This window comes from Rhinatrema bivittatum, chromosome 3, assembly GCF_901001135.1.
Source record: "Rhinatrema bivittatum chromosome 3, aRhiBiv1.1, whole genome shotgun sequence".
Lineage (NCBI taxonomy): Eukaryota > Metazoa > Chordata > Amphibia > Gymnophiona > Rhinatrematidae > Rhinatrema > Rhinatrema bivittatum.
Window position 1 is genome coordinate 543,125,540 of NC_042617.1, and position 24,706 is coordinate 543,150,245.

The window sequence follows — 24,706 nt, forward strand, 5'->3', positions numbered from 1 at the left end:
CACCAAAAGATTAGTCTTCAAGGTAAGGACCTTTAGAGAAGCTCGACCTTAATGGCTCAAAGGGATCCTCACAGAGAACCCGCAATACCAACTTGAGATTCCACTCTGGAAACACATTCCGTAGAGGACGACACAAATTTAACACCCTTCAGAAAATGCACCACGTCCAGATGGGATGCTAAAGACCTGCCTTGCACTTTCCCTTTGAGACAACCCAGAGCTGAAACCTGGACTCTAAGAGAGCTATAAGCCAACCCCTTGGACAAACCCTGTTGCAAAAAGGACAAAATGTGTGGGACGGAGACCAGCAGTGGATCTAGACTCTGCTGCTCACACCAGGACACAGAAATTTTCCACACTCTGGAATAGGTAAGGGAAGTAGCCGGCCATCTAGCCTGAAGAAGGGTGGCAATAACTGGTTCCAAATAGCCCTTCAGTCGCAACTTCAGCCTCTCAAAAGCCAAGCTGAGAGACAGAAGTGATCCGCCTGATCCGAAAATATGGGACCTTGGTGCAGAAGTCCCTGTAAGTGAGCCAGCCACAGAGGTCCATCCACTGCTAAATATACCAGATTGGCGAACCAAGGGCATCTTGGCCATTCCGGCGCTACCAGAACCACCACCGACAGGGTGGTCAAGCTTCAGAGTCAGATATCTCGGACTGCTCCGCCTCCCTGTTCTGAAGGTCTGGGACTATTTACAGGTCCTAGGCTCCATGGCTTCGATGTTGGAGCTGGTGCCTTGGGCGTTCGCTCATATGCACCCCCTCCAAAAGGCGTTGTCCCCCCTACTGGAAGTATTTTCTTCCACTGCCTCTTTTAAGGGAAGCCAGGTCCAGCCTAGCGTGGTGGATGTCCAGGGACAATTTGGAGAAAGGAATGCCCCACGAAGTCCCAGAATGGATGGTCGTCGCCACGGATGCCAGTCTGGGATGCGGTAGGCTTGGGCAGGTCTGCCCAAGGCCTCTGGTCGGTGTCGGAACAGTCTTGGTCCATCAATCGGCTGGAGATGCGGGAGGTGCGCAGAGCCCTTCAGGAGTTTCTTCCCTTGGTTTGCGGTCAGATGGTGCAAGTGTTTTCGGACTGTGCAACAACAGTGGCATACATCAACCGCCAGGGGGGGCACCAAGAGTCCTGCTGTGGCACGCAAGGCTCAGCTTTTGTTCATGTGGGCAGAGCTCCATCTCGAGGGCATTGCGTCCTTTCACGTCGGAGTGGACAACATGCAAGTGGACTTTCTCAGCCAACAGCAGTTGGATCCGGGGGAGTGGGAACTATCCCCAGAAGCCTGGAGTCACATTTGTGCCCTTTGGGAGACCCCTCAACTGGATCTCAGGGCAACGTGAGCCAATGCCAAGGTGGAGAGATTCTTTAGTCGCCGGTGGGAGGCCAGGGTGGTGGGCCTCAATGCTCTAGTGTGGCCGTGGCCATCAAGGATCCTTCTATTCATTTTTCCCCCATGGCCTCTCAAAGTGCGAGTACTCAGACAGAGAGAGGCTCATTATTTATGGTTTTTATATGTCGGTATTCTAGAAATACAGCTGAGTGTCGAACTGAGCCCCCAAGTACTCCAGGGACTGAGAAGACACTAGGTAACTGACAGACTGATGGATCCAACCCAGCAACTCCAGAAGAGATCTCACTTTGAGCACTCCTCCTGCGTCTTCGCCCTGATGAGCCAATCATCCAGATAGGATGGAGTATTGGTACACCCCTTTCTCAGGGCTGCTGCAACTACCATCATGTTTGTGAAGGTGCGAGGGGCTGTGGCAAGGCCGAAGGGAAGGGCCTGGAAGTGAAAATGCTGATCAGCACCTTGAACCGGAGGAACTTCTGATGGTCCCGGCGAATGGGGATGTGCAGGTAAGCCTCAGTGAGATCCAAGGACACCAAAACTCTCCTTTGCGGACCGCTGTGATCACAGTTCGCAAAGTCTCCATTCGGAATCGCAGTATTCTCAAATTCCGGTTTACCTGCTGCAGGTCCAAGATGGGACGAAAAGTGCCCTCCTTCTTTGGGACCACGAAATAAATGGAGTACCTGCCCTGTCCATGTTCTGAAACCGGAACTGGGAACACAGCCTCTAAACTCAACAACCTCTGCAGCATTTCCTCTATCGCCACCCGTTTTCTTTGGGAAAGACAATACGACTCCAGAAAGACCGACCTGAGAGGGTGAGAAAACTCTAAGATGTAACCTTCCTCGACAACCTCAAAGCCACTGGGCAGAGGTGATCTTGGTCCACTCCTCGTAAGAGAGAGACAGCCTGCCTCCGATCGCAAAAGGTGAGGAGTAGACCAGCCTGACCTCATTGGGCAGACTTGAGTCCGCCTGCTCCCTGAGCAGACCTGCCTTGAGAAGACTTTCCTGAGCTTCGAAAGGACTGCTGTCTGCTCGAGGACTGTCGCATCGCTGAGGTACCTGATCCTTTGCCAGAGCAAAAGCACCTAGGCTCCCGCAACCGGGGACAAGAAGAAAACTGCTTCCGTACTGTCTTCTTATCTTCCAGCAGCCTGTTGCCCTTGGTCTCACCCAAGGATTTCATAAGCTGATCGAGGTCCTCCCTGAACAAGAGCTGGCCTTTGAAAGGAAGGTTACTCAGCTGCAATTTGGATGACAGATCCACCGACCAATTGAACTGCCACAATAATTGTCTTGCCGCTACCACCAAAAACATGCTCCGCACTGTGGTACGTACCAGATCAAACAAGGCATTGGCTACATAAGGTCAGCAACACCCGCCTCTAAACGGGCCGCCTGGACTGGGAGATAACGTTCCTCAGGAAGATTGCTCCTGCGTCTTCTGAATCCAACATAAACGGGCTCGCTGCATCAGACTGGCACAAACCACAGCTCAGAGCCCCAGAGCAGACATAAAAAACCCGCTTGAGCTGCACTTCTAGCTTACGTTCCTGAACATCCTTCAGAGCAGCTGCCACTGCCACCGGAATTATGGTCTTCTTGGTGACGGCTGAGGTGGCAACATCCACCTTCAGGGTTTTGAGAGCATCCAAATGATCCTGTAGCAAAGGGTAAAGCTTCACCATCACTTTCCCCACCTTCAAACCAGAGAACGGGGAATCCCACTCCCGGCTGGATTTTCTTAGGAATGGGAAAAGCGTTGGAAGGTGTCCGTAAGCCCTCTAACACCAGATTAACCCCCATCATTATCCGACTCCTCCAGAGTAAGCTTCACCCCCAATTCCTCAAGCACTTGAGGAATAAGGGGCCGTAATTCTTCCCTCTTAAAAAGACGGACCACTCATGGGTCGTCACCCTCCGCCTCCGGTCCACCAGCGGTCCCCGGATCTTCCTGACGATCATCTGGGTTCAGGGGCTGCTCCTCCTCAGGGTCTGCATCCAGATCTGCCACAGGAGAAGACTCGTTCAATTCCCTGGGTTCTGCATCCAGATGCCTGTCACGGAGGTGCCGCGGCCGCGAGTCTGCAGGCTTCGAACATGACCGCTTGGCGGGGTCAGAAGGGCTGTCCTTAAACCTACGTTTCCCTAGTGAGAAAAGCCTTGTGTAGCGGAAGGACAAATTCGGAAGAGAACCCCCTCGGGTCTTCCTGGGCTGCTGTGACGCAACCCAGCGGTCCCCTCTTCCTGAGGAGAAACTGTAGGAGACGGGGGGGGGGGGGGGGTCAGATCACTGGAGCCTCGGGACAACTGAGCCCCCCCTCCACCAGAGAGGAGCTGCGCGCCTGGGTCCCCCCCCCCCCCAAGGACCATGAAGCCCTCCTCAACTTGACTTGTGAAGGGGCTCCCTCTCCCCCCCCCCCCCCCGCACAACTGGCGCAGAGGGAATTCAAGTAAGGTGACCAAATGCCTACGGCATGCTTCCATCAGGGGAGAGGGAGAGAGAGAGGGGGAGAGGGAGAGATGGAGAGGGAGGGGGGGGGGAGAGACCAGGAGGGTCCACTCACTAGATAGGTGGGCCTCCCATAGGGATACAAATACCTATCTAGGGAGAGGACATTATGGCTAGTCTCTCTCTCTCCCCCCCTTCCCCCAGGCTGGTGCGCCAGGAGCTTCAAACCTACTAAAACAGGCCTTTCAGGAGGCATCGCGAAATGCGCTAACAACCTTACCGTCCCGTAACGCAAGCTATCGCACGGCTTAACGCTACTGAAAAAGGTGTAGTTAAAAATCGGTGTTAAGTCTGTGCGATAGCACTTTGCAGACTGGCAAACCCAGCCCCACTCCCGCCCCTAACTCCTCTTCTTTTTTGAATTTGCATCGCACCATAAGATATGGTGCTATCCCATGCGTTAAAAGGCGTTTTCGCATGCGTTAGCGGGGCTTTTCGCATGCGATAAGCCCTTAACGCATTTTGATAAATGACCCCCTTGTTTTGTCCATTTTGTTTACCTTTTTCCTGTTTTTAGATTTTCTTTTTATTTTCTCTCTCTAATCTCCCTTGATGTGGACTTGTAATAATTTGCTTGTTGTATACAATTATGATGTATTGTATTTGTTTTTGCTTACTGTATCATTATTTCTTTTGCCTTATGTTCTGCAATGATTCAAAGCTGAATAAAATATAATTTAAAAATCTGAAAAGTGGCGCTGAGCAGGAATCTGTTCCTTTTACCACCCAAGTTTACCAACAGTAAGCAGTGCCTTATGCACAGGGTAATACTGTACATGGCTTTTTTTTCTTTTAATAATTAGTAGGTATTTTCCAGGCATTTACTATTTGTTGTATGCTAGCAGGCAGAACTTCTATATGAAGTTGGTGGTGGGAGGGGTGGGGGGAGAAAAGTTAACAGCATGCATGTTCTCACATCTAAAGAAACAAGGCCTGTCAGATATCACTTAATGCTATAGCAGAGAAAATATTACAGTCAGTCCATTAAGAGTAACTTACTTCTATATTATAAACTGAAAAATAAAACCACTTTGAAGTGCTGAAAAAAGTGCAAAAAGTGAAATATAAATCTAATTAAATAAATGAGTTTACAAAAAAAAAAAAAGTAAAAAAAAATAAATAATAATTTGCCTCAAGTTGACCCAGAAGCAGAGGTAAAAACGAATCCCAGACTCACACATGTTGAGCTGTCTCACGAAGCTGGCCATGTTGTTATGCTTGAAGTATTTGGGCAGAATCTCTTTTGCAAACCTCTGTTCATCCAATACCAAGAAGCTCTGGCCATTCTATAACAAGGAAAACAAAAAAAGTCAACACGTTCAAACCTTTTTTATTTTCTGGTGTATAACTGCGATTCCCTTCACCCTAATTCAGACATGGTGCTAATTTCACAAGCAAGCGCAAAGAAGAAACGTAGACAAGGTAACATTCTGAATTAAATGCAACAGAGCACCTTTCATCCAGAATGGCTGGAGCCAGGCTTGTTCTGGATAACAGGGGCTTTTATTAAACTTTTAACAACACGGTCGCCAATGTTTAAAAAATACTGAACTTAATATCTGGAAATTCCACCCTAGTCCTTTCCTATTCCTAGAGCAGGTATTCTCAACCTAGTCCTCAGGTCACACCTAGCCAGTCAGGATTTCAGGCTATCTGCAATAAGTATGCATGAAGTAGATTTGTACACAATGGAGGAAGTGCACAAACCTACCTGATAAAACACTTATTGTGGTTATCCTGAAAACCAGACTGGCTGGGATCCCGAAGACTGGATTGAGAACTACTGTTCTAGAGTGTTCCATTAACCCATTTCAAGGAAAGGGTTGAGAAAGAAGGGCAGACTAAATTCTCTCAGGAATCTTTTAGTAATGTAGAGCAGAATGGCCGAGTGATTTAAGATGCCAGACTTAAGTTATCTTCTCTACACTCAACAACAATCCTGGAAAGTTCAGAGGAGGGGGGAAAAATATATTGGCAACTCAATGAATCCAATATTGCCAAAACACACTCACTCCCCCTCACACTCGTTTATAACAAACAATGTTCATATAAACCTACTTATAAGCAAAGGGACCAATATTCAGTCACCAAGCGGCTAGTTAAGTTAGCTGGATATCCAGCTAACTTTTCAGGAATACTCAGCAGTGCAGCCACCCCACTGAATATTCCCGGCTATCTTAAAGTTAGCTGGATAAATATAAGGTATGCGGCTAACTACAGCCTGCCCAAAAATGCCTTCTGCCCACCTCCGGACGGTTCCCGAATTAGCCATTTACATGAATAACTTTTCAGTTATCTGTCTAAATGGCTTTTGAATATCAACCTCATATAAAATAATCAAACCCTCTTAAAGCAAATCAAGGGGAGGCTGTTTTGTTTTTTTTTAAGGTATGCCCTAGTTGCAAGGGGATGGTCCTGAACTTTAACAGCAACCACCTTGACAGACAGCGATGTCCAATTCAGAGAGACATGTGACACAATCACAGCATTAATGCATTACACTTTTGTAAACCGTTATGATGGCTCAACCAAATAACGGTATATAAAACTCATCAAATAAATAAATGATACCGTATTCAATATTTCCTCATGGCATCTATCGAGTGAGTTTGACTTGTTACAAAGTATTTGTTTTTATGGTGACCCATTTAAAATCTGGGTTTGTATATACAAATTCATTCAACTGTTGAGGATAGAAATATATTTTAATAAATCATCTATGAAGCCCAGCATACATCTGGTGACTAGGAAGTCTAGATGGATGCCTTAATGATTGTAGCCTTTGAGAAACAGGTTATAAGGGATTTGACTGCTTTGGAATCTTCCTTTGGGACAAGTTAAAATAATCTTTCCTGTTTAGTAAAGTCATCTTGTATGAAATTACAGCACAATTCTTTAATTGTGATATGTCCTTGAGTTAAGGGAGGTGTTATTGCCTCATGAATAATAAATGTATAATGCAGAAGCACCGAGACAGTTATTTGACACATTTTATCAAATACTCCCATGGACTAAGATTAAGGAAGTATTGGATTGGGGTATATCAACACCTAATCAACAAGCTTTATTGAGGCCAGAATTTTATATGGTCTCAAAAATACTAGTCATTGCAGACACCTCTTGGGCACCCTAGGATCTAACAGTACTTGAACCTTTGTCTAAGTATGTTGAAAAATTTTTGTGATCTTTGCTCCCTACTTATGCGTCGTGTATTCGTGACACTGCTCACTTCATAAATGTGTTGCAATACTTTCCCTGTGATCCAGCATGGCTGCTGGTGACTGCGGATATTATATACCTATATACCAACATTCCACAGTGAGCAGTCATTCAAACTACAGAGGAGTATTTGAGAAAATCTGGACTGAGAGATGCATGGAGACAATTTGTATGCGATAAGGCCCAGGTAGCTAACTTTTTTTTCTTTTTAAGAAGTAGGTTTTTTTTTTCAACAGAATAAAGAGACAGTGATAGGGGCTACAATAGCCCTGTCAGTGGCATGTCTCTGTGTATCCACTTTTGGGGAAACGTGTATGGGTCATTATACTAGAAACACATCAAATTGTGGAAAAGACTTATAGATGACATTTGTTGGGACTGATACTTTACACAGCTATACATGCTTTTTGCATATGGCTCGATTCATTAGATATGAACTTGAAATTTTCAATACAAAGTAGTACTATAAAATTTCCATTTTTGGATATATGGGTATATAAATCTGAAAGCAAGATGTTTCCTACAATTTATTAAAAATACCTCAGACAGAAATACTTTGCTCCACTTTGAGTCACCAGCCCCATAGATTACAGGAAAATATTACAACAGGACAGATTTTTAGATTCTTATGTTGCGGGAAGAATATAAATGGCAAGCCCATCAAATGAAAGAATGGCATGTAGATTGGGGTAATCCCGAGGTACTGTTATAAATGGGCCTATGAACAGGCTTTATTTGCGAATAGTGATTTATTGTTGCAGACTCATGAGCAACCAACCATCGTCATCAGGATTAGTGTGTGTCTTACTCTGTTACATAATCTGAGCACGTTAAACACTTAGAACTAAATTTTAAAAGCTGGCCGCGTGCCGAAATTGGGTGACGTGCAAGCATCTAGCACTAGTGTGTCTCCACCCTATTTCATAAAGCGGGCAGATGTGCACACATCTCGCAAGGGAAGAAATATGGGCGTTCCAGGGCAGGGCCAAGAGAAGGGTGTGCAAGTACCTACATGCGCACAGGTACAGAGCCACTTCTGCTATGGAGTAGGTGTGAGTTAAAAAAATAAATAAATAAATAAACCCCCAACATTTGTGAGAGCTTAGAGAGGCCTGGGGTAACTCAGGGGGGAGGGGGGGGGCTCTAGTCTGTTTAACCAGAGGGTTTGGGAGGACCTAGGAGAACACTGGGAGAACTGGTAAAGCTGATCCTCTACTAAATGTGTGTCAGTTTTAAAATACTGGCAGTTGTGCTCTCTTTACTCCTACAATACAATCAATTAATTAATTAATTAAGAAACTGACAGGGTCAGAATGTGAACAGCCTTCAGATTCATTTACACATCCTGAACTGAAGGCAAGTTACATTTTGTGTGGACGGGTTTTTTTTTAATTTTTTAACTTTATATTTATTGAAATTTCAAAAATTAACTTACATACAAACTTGCAGTAACATACACGAGAGATAACAAGCAATGATAAAGAAGAAAAAAAATTAAGCAATACAATACACCTCATGTAATATTAAAGAAATGAGAGAATACCAAGATGGAAGGGAAAAAAAAAAAAGGAGAGAACTTAAAAGAAAATAATTAATGAAACGAGAGGCAGCTCATACTACCATTAAATACAAATGCCGATAGTCGAAATTCAAATAGACTCAACCATGGTTTGACCATCCAGATATGAACGTAAATGAGCAGGCTCAAAATATACATGTTTAACACCATGATGAATACATTGATAAGGGAATCAAAGAATAAATTTAGCACCCATAGCCAAAACCTCAGGATGCATTAAAATAAATACTTTTTCCCTACGTTCCTGATTGGAGTGAGTAATATCTAGAAAAATCCACACTTGTCCCAAAAAAAAAAAAAAAAAAAAAAAAGGTCTATGGCGAAAAAAAAGATCTTAATATCAAATCTCCATCATGGGAAAACACGCAAGACAAGAAAAGAGTCCCACGTCAAGAAATTGTAAAATCAGTAGAGGATTCCAGAAATTGAGTTTGATCCAAATCTGGTTCAGAAATATGATAGGATAAGTTTGAATTTGAAGACTTTTGTCATATAAACTTTAGCAAAGTAGGCATAATTTCTGTAGGTATTTTCAAGACCTCAGTTATATATTTCTTGAGCATATCCATTGGAGAAATTAAATTTGACTGGGGAAAATTTAAAATACATAGATTTAAGTAACAAATGGAATTTTCTATATTCTCCAATTTTCATGAGTGAGAAAAATCTGATTTAACCAACAAATCTTGGGTTTGCTGCAAAGAAGAAACCTGAAGTTCCAAAGCTGAAATTCTTTACATATGGAAAACTGATTCAGATTCAAGGGCTTGAAATCGACCAGCAAAGGTAGCGGTAACGTCAACTAAGGAATATATGGATTTCTCCAAAGCCATAAGGGTTGCCCAAGGTTGAGTCCAGGATAATTACCGGAGGCCTTGGAAGAGCAGGGCTAAAAATTAGGCTTCATACCTCAGTTTTCCTGTATAATATTCGACTTTCCAAGATCTTCATTATTCCCCCATGGAGTTGAAGCAGTCACCTGAGAGCAAACCTGCAAGTCTGTTCCAAGCGCAGAGCTCTCCGGACCGGATGCAGAAACAGCAGTTGATCCAGTCACAAATGCAGGAGAAGCCTCCCCAGAGACCGCCAATCTAGGGCCCGAGTGTCTATATGGTGGTGAAAAATTGCCTAAAATAAGAAGCACAAGGGGAAATGGAGGCGTAAACTGCGCTCCAGGACTTAAGGTGGTCTGTAAGTCTGACGACAGGGCCGCCTGCTCCTCAGAGCCAGACGCCAAGGGCACTACCGGAATTAAAGTATCAGAAGCAGGAACCCCTCAATGATAGGTTAAAGAGAACCTGAGCCAGGGGAGGTTAGCCCCGAGTCCCGAATCTTAACCTTCCATTTAGTATGAGGCATAGCGGCAATAAAGTACGTAGAAAAAAAAGAGGAGCACCAGCAACCTGAGCCTCTCAATAGGCCAATGTGGACGTTTTGACTTTAATACTATGCAGATCATGTATGCTATAGTTTTCCCTTGCCAAAAAATCTATATAGGTCAAACTAAATGGTGCACTAAGATTCGCATCACAGAACATAAATCCTGTATTTATAGTTTAAAAAAATGGAGGACAATGCCAGAAACTATGTATCAAGGATCCATTGTGGAGTTCGACAAAGTATTTCTGGGCAAGGCACTGTTGGTGGGTATACAGATGGTGCTAACAGAATGGATTTCAATGGAGTCACCACGGGCAGAACAATGGAAACAACGTTTCTTCAAGCTATTACAATTTGACTATTTATGATGGCCAACTCTAAACCGACGACCGCTGTAACCAGATGATATAATATCTGGGGTAAATACTGGGACACACTATCGACGTCTATGCAAAAATGTGTAGCAGACTGTACCAGTTCCTGAACGTAGTAAGAAAGATACCACAAAGTCTGGAAAAATTGGTGGTAAAATATCACTTGCCCTGAAATGTCAGGAACAATGCTGTATATTTTGTTGAAGGACCACTGAACTGGGGGGTTTAAGTCATGAAGCTGAGTGGGATGTTTATGTATAAATTAGTGGAGAACGTATTTTTACAAGTAGATATGAATTTCTGATTGGATGGTGGGTGGGATTTGGTCAATATAAATAGGCTGGAAGTTCCAGTGCCTTGGGCTGCTAAAAGATCAAGAAATTTCTGAGCTGTGCACTCAGGTGTGTGACAGGCCATTTAAAAAAATGTCATTTTCTTGTATATTTTTGAGGTATAATTACTATTTATCTTTATTTATTTTTGCAGATAAAATATCAAGCCTTTTTGAAATTGCAACAATTAGCAAGCAGCAGGAGTATTATGCTTCTGGTTCTTTGTGGAACTAAAGTACTGATGGACGCTAACAGACGTGATGGAGTCTTATGCATGCTTCCCCTGAAGAAGTTATCTTTCTGCGAAACAAAAGATCTTTATTGGAGTACACAGTGGAGCACTGGTGGGATGGTTTGAAACCTTTTTACGGGAGGGACACATTTTGTAATTGGAAGTGCACATACTTGGCTCTATTGATCTATTTGTATTTATGAACCTTATATATGGACTCACTATAAATTTAGCAGCCTTTTTTCTTTGTTGTGATAGTCTGCTTGCTATTAGCTCCATATGTCACATGGCTGCTCTTTTGGTGTTTCTTGCCAGTACTGATTATAAGCATAATACTGTTATATTGCGCTGACCACTGTGCCCATCCTGCAGCTAGCGCACCTTACCTCCAGCCAGGCATAGAGCAAGGGACACCACCACTGCGCCACTCCTCCCTAGGCACACGTATATCAGTGCTCTAAAGGGCCCATGGTGGAAAATAGTGCTGCGGTGCTCCTCGATGTCGGCAAGCTGTGGTATTTTTTTTTTTTAATATTTATATTTTATTAGAATTTTCAAGATACAGAACAATAGCAAAACTGTACCATACAGAGTGAGGTATAAACATTCATTGTAACAAATAAACTTAACATAACCAAGACGCTTCACCCCCCTGTGGACCACAACAACCTCTAATCAACCCCTCACCCCCCTCCTCTCCCCGGATCCATTGCAGTTCCAGTACTCAAAGCATTGATGTGGGCAGCTGTGTACTAGCCATTTCCGTGTCTCGATTATTTCAAACCTTAAAACATGTTCGGTGGGTAAAGAAATCAATGTCGTTAGATGGTCCAAAATAAGTAGTAGTTGAATAACGTCCTTGGAACGGTTTCCCACCACACTGGGTAGTGGATGAAATAGGAGCAGCAACAGCCTTCAAGAGGCTAACTCCTCTTTGAAAAAATGCCACACTTTGCGATGAGAAGCCAGTCTTTTATTACGAAGTGCCGTCAAATAGTCCAGTCGCTGATAACCCTTTAAAGTTGTTATCACTTCAGTGAGGTGCGGAAGGGTTACAGACTTCCAATATCTGGCAACACTGGTACGGGCGGCCAATAAAGCAAAGGTACAGAATTTACGCTGGTGTAAGGTGAGATCAGCGAGGGGTGCATTTAATAAAGCATGCACAGGCCCCCACTGAAAAGAGTAGCCAAATAAGCTCCGAAGCCAATCAGCTATCACTTGCTAGAAAATAGCTATTTTCGGACACTGCCACCAGATATGGAAGTAGGTACCAATCCCACCACAGTTTCTCCAGCAGCAAGGAGATATAGAAGGGTAGATTTTATGCAACCTTTCAGGATCAAAATGCCATCTGTAAATCAATTTATAGCCATGCTCTTGTAGTCTGGCTGAGATGATACCTCTACTGGCTCTCTGATAAATAGCAACCCATGTTTTGACCGGTAAGGTTTCCCCTAGATCTTGTTACCATTTCAATACATGCAAAGGCAATATGTTCCCCCCAGGGCTCAATAGTTGATATATTCTTGAGATTCCTTTAGTTAAGGAGTCAGCATTAATACAATAATTTTCAAAAAGGGATCTATTTCCCCTCATTCTCCCCGAGCTGTCGACAGTTGTGATGAAATGACGTATTTGTGCATAAGCCAAAAACATATTATGATTAAGATTATACTTGTCTACTAGTTGTTGCCATGGCAATATCTTCCCCCCTTGGAAAAAATGTCCCAAGGTAGTTAAGCCTGCATCATGCCAAGCTTGAAAGGTCTGTGATTGGGAACCAATAGCAAATTCCCTATTATAAAGAATAGATGTCTGATAATAGTAAGAATAGTTCCCTACCAGTTTAGACTGCCATTTATACCAAAGTTTCAATGTAGTCTGTAGGGACCAGGGAATACACCGTACCTTTTGCCATGTAGATCTGGGTTGCCAGGGCAAAGCACCAATCGCCATAGTGCCCAATATAGATTGTTCGACAGCTACCCATTGTTTACCGGTGTGTCTTCTAGCCAAGTCCAATATGGCTCTCAATTGAGAAGCAGTGTAATAGGCCTGCAGGTCAGGGACCCCAAGTCCACCTTGGAGCTTGTGCTGAAACAATATGCGACGGGCCACCCTGGGCGATCTTTTCCGCCAAATAAAATCAAATATCTTTTTTTGAAGCCTACGGAGAAGATGTGTGGACAAAAAAACAGGTAAAGTAGAAAATAGGTATAGATATCGGGGAAGGACATTCATTTTAACAATGGCAATTCTACCTAGCCAGGTAAAGGTGCCTCTGTACCAAGTGTCCAAATCTCTTCCCATCTTTTTAAATAACGGGGTATAATTGAGATTAAACAATTCATCAACCTCTGGATTCAAGTAGATTCCCAGGTATTTCAAGGATTGTTTGGCGCAACGGAAGGGAAAGCGTTTTGAAATTTTTGTAACCTCCAATTCCTCCAAATTAAGATTCATAAGTTCAAATTTGTCAAAATTCACCTTAAAACCTGAAGCCCTGCTGAATGACAACAATTCTTGTTCTACCCCTTGTAAAGAGTAGAAAGGATCAGATAGGGTAATCATAATGTCGTCGGCAAATAATGAGAGTTTATATGTTGAGTCACCCACCTCTATCCCCTGTATAGCTCTCGTGGTTCGCACACGGGTTGCAAAAGGTTCCAGAAACAAGACGAATAGCAGGGGCGAGAGAGGGCAACCCTGCCTCGTACCCCGTCCTATCGGGAATGCATCCCCATAACCACCATTAACCTTTACCATGGCTTTAGGACTATTATATAGCTGAGTTATCCACTGTGTAAAGAAGGGGCCAAAGTTCATTTTAGCTAAAGTTTGAAACAGAAAAGGCCTGTGAACTAAGTCAAATGCCTTTTCGGCATCTATAGAAAGTAAGACTGCAGGGATATTCTGTCGTTTTGCCCACCATACCAAATCTATTATCTTCCTCACATTATCAGCAGCCATCCTTTGCGGGACAAACCCAACCTGATCTGTGTGAACTAATGATGGCAAATAGCGATTTAGACGCATAGCCAATATTCTGGCCAAAATTTTTAAATCTTGGTTGATTAATGACATGGGGCGATAGGACCCACATAAAGTAAGGTCTTGCCCTGGTATGGGCAGTACTGTGATTCCCGCTACATTAGAATGTTCCGTTAGGGTCCCCCCATCTCTGATGTAATTAAACAATTCTACCAAATGGGGAGCTATAGTATCTGAGAGGGCTTTATAATACTCTCCAGGTAGCCCATCAAGCCCGGGTGCCTTATTGGCTTTTAAAGTTTTGAAAGTCATTTTCACTTCCTCTACTGTAATAGGTTTGTCTAGCATATCTTGTTGCTCCACTGTTAATGACGGAAGTTCCACTCCCTCCAGATAGTTCTGTATATCATGCACTTGTATGTTTGTATCCGAACTATATAGAGTTTCGTAAAACTTAGTGAAGCATTTCCGGATCTCAATAGGTTCAGAAATAAGCTCTCCAATTGTATTTTTTATTTTTGTAATGCTACTTTGTGAGGTGCGGGACTTCAATTGGCGAGCCAATAATTTGCCTGCTTTTTCCCCACCTTCATAATACACCTGTTTGTTTAGTTCTAATAAATGTGCAATATGGTGATCCTCTAAAGCATGCAGCCAGAGCCGCGCTTCAGAGAGCCTCTTGTAAATTATTGGTGACTGGGACTGGAAATGCTGCTTAGAAAGTTCCCCTATCTCCTTCAATAATAAAACCCTACTCTGCTCTCACTCTTTCTTTAATGCACTAGCTTTTGCAATACACTGACCCCGAACTACAGCTTTTGAACATTCCCACAGGGTGCTAGTGGATGTTATGGAATGGGCATTAAGGCTATAATAATCTTGTAATTGATGTGCTAAATTTTTGACAAAGTTCTCATCACGCAATAAGGAAGTATTGAGCCTCCAAAAGGACTGTCCTCCCCTTCCACCCCTAAAGCACAAGTCCATCCAAACAGGTCCATGGTCAGACCATGTGATAGGTTCTATATCTGTATTATGTAATCGCAACATAAGGGATTTATCAATGAGGAAGAAGTCTATTCGCGAATAAGAATTATGAGGAGGGGAATAATAGGTGTATGTCCTAGAGGACGGATGTCCATGACGCCACGGGTCTACTAGAGTCCAATCATCCATGATAGAGCGAAGGACAGTTCTTGCTTTCTGGTTATGCTTTTCCGTATTCCTATGACCCTGATAAGAGTTGTCTAATTTGTGATTCAACGTTAAATTAAAATCCCCTCCCCAAATAAGGGTACCTTCTCCATGTTTCTCCAGCAATCCTTGCACCTTAGCAAGAAAGGTATCTTGACCAGATGTGGGTGCATATGTAGATAGTAGGGTAAATATTTCCCCTCCCATTTTGATTTTGAGAAGGACAAACCTCCCTTCAGTATCTGAAATGCTAAGTAGTGTATCAAAAAGCAGGGAGGAAGATACCATAATCCCTGTACCAGCATATTTAGAATGTTTACTTGCTCCTGATAAGAAGCGACTTGGGAAGTCCTTGAAAGTTAATAAATGTTCGTGGCGTTTCTTAAGATGTGTTTCCTGGATTAGAACAATTGAAGCATGTAACCGTTGCATTTCTCTGTGTAATAAGTGCCTCTTCCAGTATGAATTGAGACCTTTAACATTGAAAGTGACAATACGAATCATTATAAGTAACTACTGTAAGTGAACTATAATTTAAGAAACCCTACCGACATTATAGCTAAAGATTGCTAATAAGAGACACATTGCCCCCCCTGGAGCAATTTGCAATGATAACCCACAAGTAAGTAAAGAATAATCAGATCCTATAGGTAAAAAAGCATTCCCTCCCCCCCCCCCGTTCAGTCCATCATAACCACACATGTATCCCCACCCGTGGGTGCGTCCCCCATCCCTCACACTAGTAAACAACTACACTTATTAATAGCGGTAAACATTTTAACCTTACATAGTTAGAAACACGCATCATGAAGTAAAAGCCAAATAAGATAGAATCTCACATTATATGTCCCTCAGAATCAACCCTGGTCAGATAAATTGTCCTGCTGCTGCCGTGAGCGAGTTGCCATGCGGCGTCTCGGTCTCTCCACCCGCCGCCATTTTCGGGCTCCCTCCGGGTTAGATTTTGATGCGGCAGTTTGCTATGTTGGAAGCTGAATTGCGAGGCAGTTTGCTATGTTGGAAGCTGAATTGCGAGGCCCGCCTGCTGAAAAATGGCGTTAGCTTCACCAACAGATTTGAGCCGGTATGTTATACCTTCACGCTGAAATAAGGAAAATGGAAAGTTCCATCGATAGCGAATATCCAGGCGTTGCAGGGCCTCTGTCACCGGTCGAAGATCGTACCGTTTTTTTTAGAGTGCTAGCGGCGATATCCTGGAACACAGCTATCTCTAGATTGTTCCAACTCCAGAGTCTCTTTTTCCGAGCAATTTGCAGAATTGATTCTTTTTGTTGGAAACTGAGAAAGTTAACAACAATATCTCGAGGCTTCCCATCTCGGCGCCCCCCTAGTGATCTGTGCGCTCTTTCAATTTTAATCTCTTCGCACTGGTAGCCCGGGGTTTGAGTGCCATCAGATTCATTTTGCTTTAATAAAAATAAGCAGAATGCCTTCACCGATTCAGCGCAGTTGGAGAATTCAGCCGTTTCGGGCATGCCTCGGAATCTTAAATTCTGACGACGAGATCTATTCTCGATGTCTTCTAATTTGTCGTTTATGTTGTTTATAGCGGTTTGATGCTCATTGACGTTTTGTGTGAGGTGTGAAATATCCTCTGCCTGTTGTTCTACATGAAGTTCCATTTAGTCAACTTTTTGTCCGAGAGCCCGAAATTCCTCTCGTAGCTCAGCAAAGGAGTTCATTAAATCTTCTTTATGTGTGCGCATATCCGCCCTTAACTCCATAAACCACTCACGTAGCATCTTCTTATCATGTAAGTCTGATAAAGTTGAGCTGATATCAGTTGCTGCTTGTGGCGACAAGATCAGGGCCTCCGCCTCTGTTTCCTCTGTTTCTCCCACCATACTTCTCAGTAATATCGGCCCCTCCGGCCCGCAACTCCGAAGCGGCTTTAGTAAAGGAGAACTTTTGAAGATCGATTCCCCGCTTTCTCAGCAGTTCAAGCAGCTTTCTCAGCAGTTTCAAGCAGTTGATTAATTGTGAGAAAAAATTGCATGATATGAGCAAATTCAAGGTAATGGGATGGGGGAGTAACGGAGCTTCAGACAGAAGCGCCCACCATGCCTCGTGGCGGACAGCGCCCCAAGCTGTGGTATTTAAATGCCAGACTCACACCAGTCCGATGCCTCAGCAACAGGTCCTCCCTGCATTAGCTATTCATTGCTATTCTCTGGATCTCCTTAGTCTTAATTCCTGTCCTTGCAGTGCACTCCTTACCTTATTCCAGTTCCTTGCCTTCTCCCTATCTTGTTCTAGTTCCTGCTGTGTTCCTCTGCACTACTTTGAATTACCTCCTGTCTACCCTCCTCTAACTGATCACTCGTTGCAGATTTGGACTGCTTGCCTGGATACAGACACTGCTTGACTGCCACCTGCCTTGACCCTCTGCCGGGATACCAACACCACCTGACCACCAACTGCCTAGACTCTCCACCTGGATACAGATACTGATTGATCACCACCTGCCTTGACCCTCTGCCTGGACACTCACCTTGTCTAACCACTGCCTGCCCTGACCCTTGGACCGCTCATCCATCTGTAGACATTCTCCTAAATCCTGCCTGCCTCAGAACTTCAAAGTCTCAACCCATGGGGAAAGTAGCTAGTATAGGTGAAGCCGCTTCAGTCCCAGCCTGTAGCATATCTGCCTGCTGCCAGCATGGGCCCAGCTGCAATGCCTTTGACTTTGATAGTGCAGGAAACTTGTGCTTTGATAGTGCTGGGTTCTTCGAGATATTTGAAGAAATTATGTTGAATGGCTTTGCTTCAGATGCGAAGAAGTATGTGTTGAGAGGGAGTTTGTTGATGTATTCATCAACAGCATCGGAAATGCTTGCATCAAGGTGAAATTTATACTTACCCGTTAATTTCCTTTCCTTTAGTCCTAGCAGACTAATCCAAACAGGTGGAGTGTGCCCCCTGGCCAGCAGATGGAGGCAGAGACAAAATTCAAGAGCTGACTTCACTTCCTATAAAAGGCCTGGTGCTGCCTCAGTTCCTCAGTATGTTATGCTGAAGCTAGAAAACCAACCAGGAGCCATTATTAATTCTCAGTTCCACAATTGTCAAAACTACCACCATCACCATAGTCTACTTCTTGGATATTAGGCCTAGAACCCAAATACCAATTCCAAGTTTGCAATAAGGACTACTGCATTCTGCATGGGCAACATTGCACTTGCCATTGGCTCTTCTGAGTGTAGGGTTCCCCTAGAACTGCAAACACAAAAGAAGAAAAAAAGGACATTACTCCACAAGAATAATTTTCTTAGCCAAACCACAAAAGGTCATGGACTGAGGCTACCCTCTGCTTCCCTTTCCCTGGGCTGCATTTCTCTACTGGAAGAAAGGTCCACTTTTTGCTAAATTCTATCCATAGGCATGTGTGTGTATATAGATATAGCTATACCTCTAAGTTCACTCACCCCCCCCCCTTTTTGTTTTCTTAACCACTTTTCTCAGGGCGGGTCCTGGACTAATCTGCTAGGACTAAAAGGAAAGGAAATTAATTGGTAAGTATAAATTTCACTTTCCTTTTCGTTCTGCAGACTAGTCAAACAGGTAGGATGTACCTGAGCAGTTCCTATCCCGGGTGGGAGTTACTTAGGCCTACTTCTAGGATTCTCATATTAGATGCCATGTCTTTTTTTCCTTTAAAAGTGTTTACCTCTAATATTCTGTTGGTGTATACTGAGATGCCCTTGTAGCTGCCCTACAGATTTTTCCTAGGGTCACTGGTCTGTCTAGTGCAGGGGACGCTGCCTGGCCTATGCCATGTGTACTTTTAGGCTCGGAATCTTGGCTTTGCCTCTGGTATGTATGCTGCCATAAATTGCTTCCTTAATCCAATATGTGCTTGCTGCTTTTGAAGTCACTTTTTTCTTGCAGGCCTGTGCGGCCAAATATAACCATCCGCTTGAGTTCCTGCATTCATTAGATTATGAGATAGTCTTAAGGCTCTTAAGACTATCTCATAATCAGAGCTTCCACTTCTGACCTTGAAATTTTGCATTTCTTAAAAAAAAACAAAAAACAAAACAAAAAAAAACCCCTTGAATGACATGTCCCAGTATTTTCAAAACAGGGGGGGGGGGGGGGGGGCGCATATTGGGCACTGTGATTTTTTATTTTGTTGAAGGATTGCTCAAGAACACCCAGGAGACAGATTCCCATCATTTCCAGGAGATGCTCCTCTACAGTGCTTGAAAGGAAATGGTAAATCTTTTCCACAATAAGCTCTCCTTACCAAGTTGAGGAGACTTTCCTCAGTGGAAAACTTGCGATCTTTACTCCTCAAAAGAATTGCATCTTAACTTGCAAGTGAGATAAGGTATGTTTCTTTCTCGGTTCCTTGCAACAAGTTCCCATTCTACAGGAAGCATTTTCCTTGTATTGCTTTTACGAATTCACACACACAGTCGCCTTGCACATCACTAATGTTTTCAGAAAGAAATGTAGTTGAAATGCTCAACTGAACCCATGTTGATTTAGGCCAGACGGACAAGGCCTGCAAAAGGGCATTCTCCCAGTATCCCTTAGTGGAAGTGCTGACTGCGAGCCTGGACTCTTCCCCAGTGTATTGTATTTCTCATAACATCTACCTCTCAGAGGCTCCCCCAAACTCTAAGGCATGCTACAAGGACCACTTCTGCCTTATCAGTGGTCCTAATGGTACATCCTTACCTATCCCTCTCTATGTAGCCTAGACCTTATAGCACCAAGGCTGGCCAGAGAATATCATGCTCTTTTTGGTAAGAATTATTTGCCTAAAATGAGGGAGAACCCCTGCATGCCTTGCCCCCAGGCTAAGTACATGGACTGCATGGGCTTCTAGCCGATACCTCCTCCCAAGTCTGGCTATCAGCCATCAGTTCTCCCAGGAAACCTTAGCCTCGGTTCCTGCTTTCCCTTTTCTTGTTAGCAAGTTGCTCGTCTGACCCAATTCACCTCTCATAGAGGTCACATCACCTGCCCTTTCATAGGGTCATAGCTCCTTCTGTGAGACCTTGCCCAATTAAGGCCTCCGGTACGTTCATTCTAACCTACAATCGCAAGATACAAGATACTGCTGTTAGCCTGGGCACTCTTGGATTTCTAAGTTCGCATAGAACAACTACAGGTCAGGTACTAGTCCCTGATTCTTAGAACACCTAATTTGCAACCAAATATTTGGAATTTTAGCCAGCTGGCCTTTGTCATCTACCTGGATCAGGCCGCTTTGGTCCTCCATCAGGGCTCCTTATCCAGTTTCTGCTGGTTCTGACCCTCTCCTCTCAGCCTTTATGGTTTATGCCAATGGACTAACTGAAGGACAGTAAAGATCTGTTCCCCCTTAAAGGCAATGGACCTCCCCATATAAAAAACTGGGGGGGGGACGACACGACACAAAACCAAAAAACTGAATGTAATCTAAAAACTGCAAATGTTGACAGAGCTACCCTTCAGTCTACCACTAAGCTGTTTGCTTAAAAGGAGGGGACAGTTTCCCTCCCTGTATTGGGGAGGTTTTTTGCTCCTTGCTACACCAATTATCTAGTGCTCCTGCTAATCCGGGGGGGGGGGGGGGGGGGGGGGGGGGGGGGGGGGGGGGGGGGGGGGGGAGGGGCTCACTGCTGTCCTTGAGAGATCCAGGAACAGATGTTTGACCAAATCTGTTCATAAGCTTGGAGAAAATATGCAGGAATACCTTTGAATTGTAAACCCTAACTTTATTTCTAGGCAGAACCATACTTTGAACAGTCTTATAAATTTATTTTTATTTTTTTATTTTAACTGCATTTCGATTTTGCCAAATTCAGTTTACATGCTGTGCTGGATCTACTTGCTGTCCATGGCAGCGGGGATCAGGGTTGCAACCATGAGTGTTTAAAGCCAGGGGATTTTGCCATGGAGCCTCAGAGATTCTGCTGGCCTGAACGGGGAGGGGCTTCTGCTAAGCTCCCCTCTACTAGGACCAGTCCATACTACCATTCTCATATAGAGGGAAAAAAAAAAAACAAGGAACTATACCACAAAACCCAGATTGCACTAATCCCCCTCAAGGGAATACCCAAAGGACCCTGCACATACTCAGAGGTTCTTCAAACTTGAAATGACCAGTGCCGATGGGTGCACCAAAGGGAAACACCCCCCCCCCCCCCCCTTTGCTTACCTTCCCCTTTTCTAGCCTCATCAGCCGTGAATCCTCCTGGGTCCTTATGTCCAGACCTCCCTTTCTCTGCAGATCCTTTTCCTGTAAGAAACTGTCAGCATGGCCTCCACTGAAGGATGCTAGCCTCACCGTAGGTTTTGAAACACAAGTTATCATACAGAGCAGCCAGGGAAAAGAAAGGAAAACTGAGCTTGAGCTTCATTCTTTGCCCCACTAGCTAGAGGCTTCATAGCTGAAGGCAACTCCCATTTATCTGCTCCAATGTCCCACCCTGAGGAAGTTATCTTTTCTGTGGGAATATGACCACTATTTGGTTGCATGTGGGCTAAAAGGCCAGAAAAGTATGCTATATCCCATTGCTATAAGTAAGGTACATCCAAGCTGATTACACTTTTTTTTTTTTGGGACCACTTTTATAATGGTCTGCCATCATCTTCAGCTTAATTTGGTTTTACCTTCTCTAGGTAGCTTCCTTCCTGCAGAGGGAAAGAAGAAAGTTAAATATATGGCTTTCTTGCCTTAATATACATACTCTTCACTAATTCATGACTACATATAAATAGCTAGACTATATATAAATTGGCCAATGAGCTACGTGGCGGTAGCTCATTGGCCAATTTATCCCTTTAAAAATGGCACCTAGCTAGTTCCTCCTCCGGTTGAAGAAACACATTACCGGAGCACGGAACCATCGCTGAACAAAAAACATAAGTTAGTACCACTGCGATTGTCAAAGGTAAATGTTACACAAAGAAATGTTTTTACATATGCGTTTATATACCTTTTGCAGATGGCCCTATGAAGAAGGTGTAAACTGAAACACGGACCGTGTCGGGCAGAAAAAAACCTCATGGCACAGAGTCGGGCAGTTTCTTCACTGTTACAAGCTAAGTAGCTGGGATTATACCATTAATATGAAAAAATTGTAAAAATCGCAAAACATTCAAGAATTTAAGAATTTCACAAAGGTGGACTGACACAAAAAAATATTAATGACCGATGATTATACATTGAGTGGTAGTGAAAAAAAACGACTTGCTATTCAGCATATTCACTCATACTAAGGCTTTGCTACATGTTACAAAGAAACAAAAAAATTGCCTATATGAGGTCATTTATCACATTCAAAAATTATTGATGTCACTTGAATATATGTGGCAGTAATAGAGGTATTTTGGTCTTCTATTTTTATTTGTTATTATCACGGCTGAATCCTCGCAAAAAAAGAGAGAAGTTTGGCTATTTGTATTTTACATATAAATAGGTACATTTTTCTATATGAAAACCACCATACAATTTTTTTTTTTTTTTGGCACAAGCAGCAGTTAAGTGAGGCCTTTGAGCCTGTCTCAGGACTGGGTACCACTGACTTTCTAGAGGTTCTCTGTCTTCCTCCATTAGAACCTTATATAGGATCTAAGATTTTATTAACAAGGTACTGAACCTTCTAAAAACCAGACCTGGCCAGGAGCTGGAATAAGAAAGCACACTAGAACTTGGATCTCACAACCAGGTTCCAGGATTATAAACTGCAGCTCTGCATCCGAGTCCAGCCCAGGAGATTACTAGAGTTCCAGAGAGGTAATCGGCCAAATGCAGTCAGCTCTAAAGCCTGCTGGTTAGCACTTCTGCAACTCTTAAATTGGCCTTGTCTGCCTGTTGGTCAAGCATCCTCACAGGAATTCCTCACAGCTGAGAACGTCTTATTTCAGTTACAGAGCAGCGCTATCTTTACTTGAATCTGGCTCCCAAAGCTAAATGGGTACAATAGCTCAAGGAAAACATACCGACATTCTCTCATTCAAGCAGAAAGGCTGATTTCTTCAGCCTTACCTGTGGCATTGTCTATTTCTTTAATTCCTGCTCATAGCAGGGAAAAACCAGGCCCTATGGTTGCTGTCCTAGGAAGCCCATTCAACCAGGAAAATCAAGCTCTATGCTTATTGTCCTGGAAGCCCTAAGTAAAACATACCAAAACTCTCCCATTTAAGCAGTTATTCTGATTTCCTCAGCCTTACCTCTACTGTAATCTTCTTCTTCTTCGATTCCTGCTCACACCAGGCACAATTCAGGCCCTTTGCCTGCTGTCCTGGGAGACCACTCAACCAAGAAAATCAGATCCTATGCCTGCCGTCCTGGGAGTCTGTGTTTACCAGGTCATTTAGGCCCTTTGCCTGTTACCTGGGAGCCCACTTCCACCAGGACCCATATTTCCTGGCCTTCTGCTTCCATCAGGGCATGCAGGACCCCTTTGCCTGTATTTAGGACTCTCTTACTGTTTTCCTGGGCTGCTTGTTGTTTCTAACCAGGATTTTTCAGGACTCTGGCCTGTTTTCTTGGAATACCGGAATGCAGCTCCTGCTGCTAAAGACATCACAGGAATAAGTTACTAAGAATCCAACTGTTACAGCACCAGTCCACTTGTCTGCACATCTGCTGAGGCAGAGACATGCTGAGGCAGCATCAGGCCTTTATAGGGAAGTCAACTCTTGAATGTTGTCTCTGCCTTCATCTGCTGGCTAGGGGGTGCATCCCACCTGTTTGGACTAGTCCGCAGGATGAAAAGGAATGGAACGTTACCGCTGTATGTTTGTGTCCTATACATTGATGGGGCATGTATTGATGCGACTACAGCAGCATGTGCTAGAGTTGTAGCCTACTGTGGACCAGCCAGCATTTAACAGAGTTCATGCATAGTGATACTCAATCAAATGTATGTTTACAGGAAGTTGTACATGGGACAAAGAATTGAATATTGTCAGCATAGATCCCTGCCTGAAATCAAACTGGTACTGATCTAAAATGTTATTTTCAATAAAATCAGATAGCAGTTGCAACATTACTGACTTATTTTTGTTAATAATGAGAGAGATTAAATTATTCTGCAATTCACCAGATCCAGTGGATCTACATTTTGTTTCTTTAGGACTAACCAAACCAATGCCTGCTTTAATGATGTTGGGAATTGTACCAGAAGATAGAGAGAAATTGGCGATCTTAGCAATAACGTGACAAAAATCATCCCTGAGCAATTTCAGAGTATCAATAGGGCAGGGATTCAGAGAAAATGAAGATTAATTCATCTTTGAAATAACATGAGAAATAGATACATCAGAAATGGAATCAAAATTATTCCAAGCAGAGTGCTATAATAGTATCAGATGGAATGGGAATGTGTGTAAAACTATAAAGACTTTAGACAAGAAAAATCCAGCAACCTGGATGCAAGATTCCATTGAAGCCTCCAGGTCAAGTTCTTTGGACTTAGTGACTTAACCGTGAAAAGTTCAGCAAAATTACCACAGACAGCATGAATCCTTGTTAAATAGTACTGCTTTTTAGACATGGCTAGTTCAGCCTG

The 24,706-nt window shown here is 43.6% G+C and overlaps 1 protein-coding gene across 2 annotated transcripts in view; it reads right to left on the bottom strand.

The window, feature by feature from the left end:
• Nucleotides 1-24,706, bottom strand: part of LOC115088282 (heat shock factor protein 2-like) — a 131,973-nt gene that overhangs the window by 92,862 nt on the left and 14,405 nt on the right. For both annotated transcript variants that reach the window (XR_003855741.1, XM_029596407.1), the window contains exon 2: nt 5,047-5,155. Coding sequence is in view for 1 of the 2 variants with exons in the window: in XM_029596407.1 (XP_029452267.1) it covers nt 5,047-5,155 (109 nt within the window). In the remaining variant the exon portion in view is untranslated. The remainder of the gene's footprint in view (nt 1-5,046; nt 5,156-24,706) is intronic.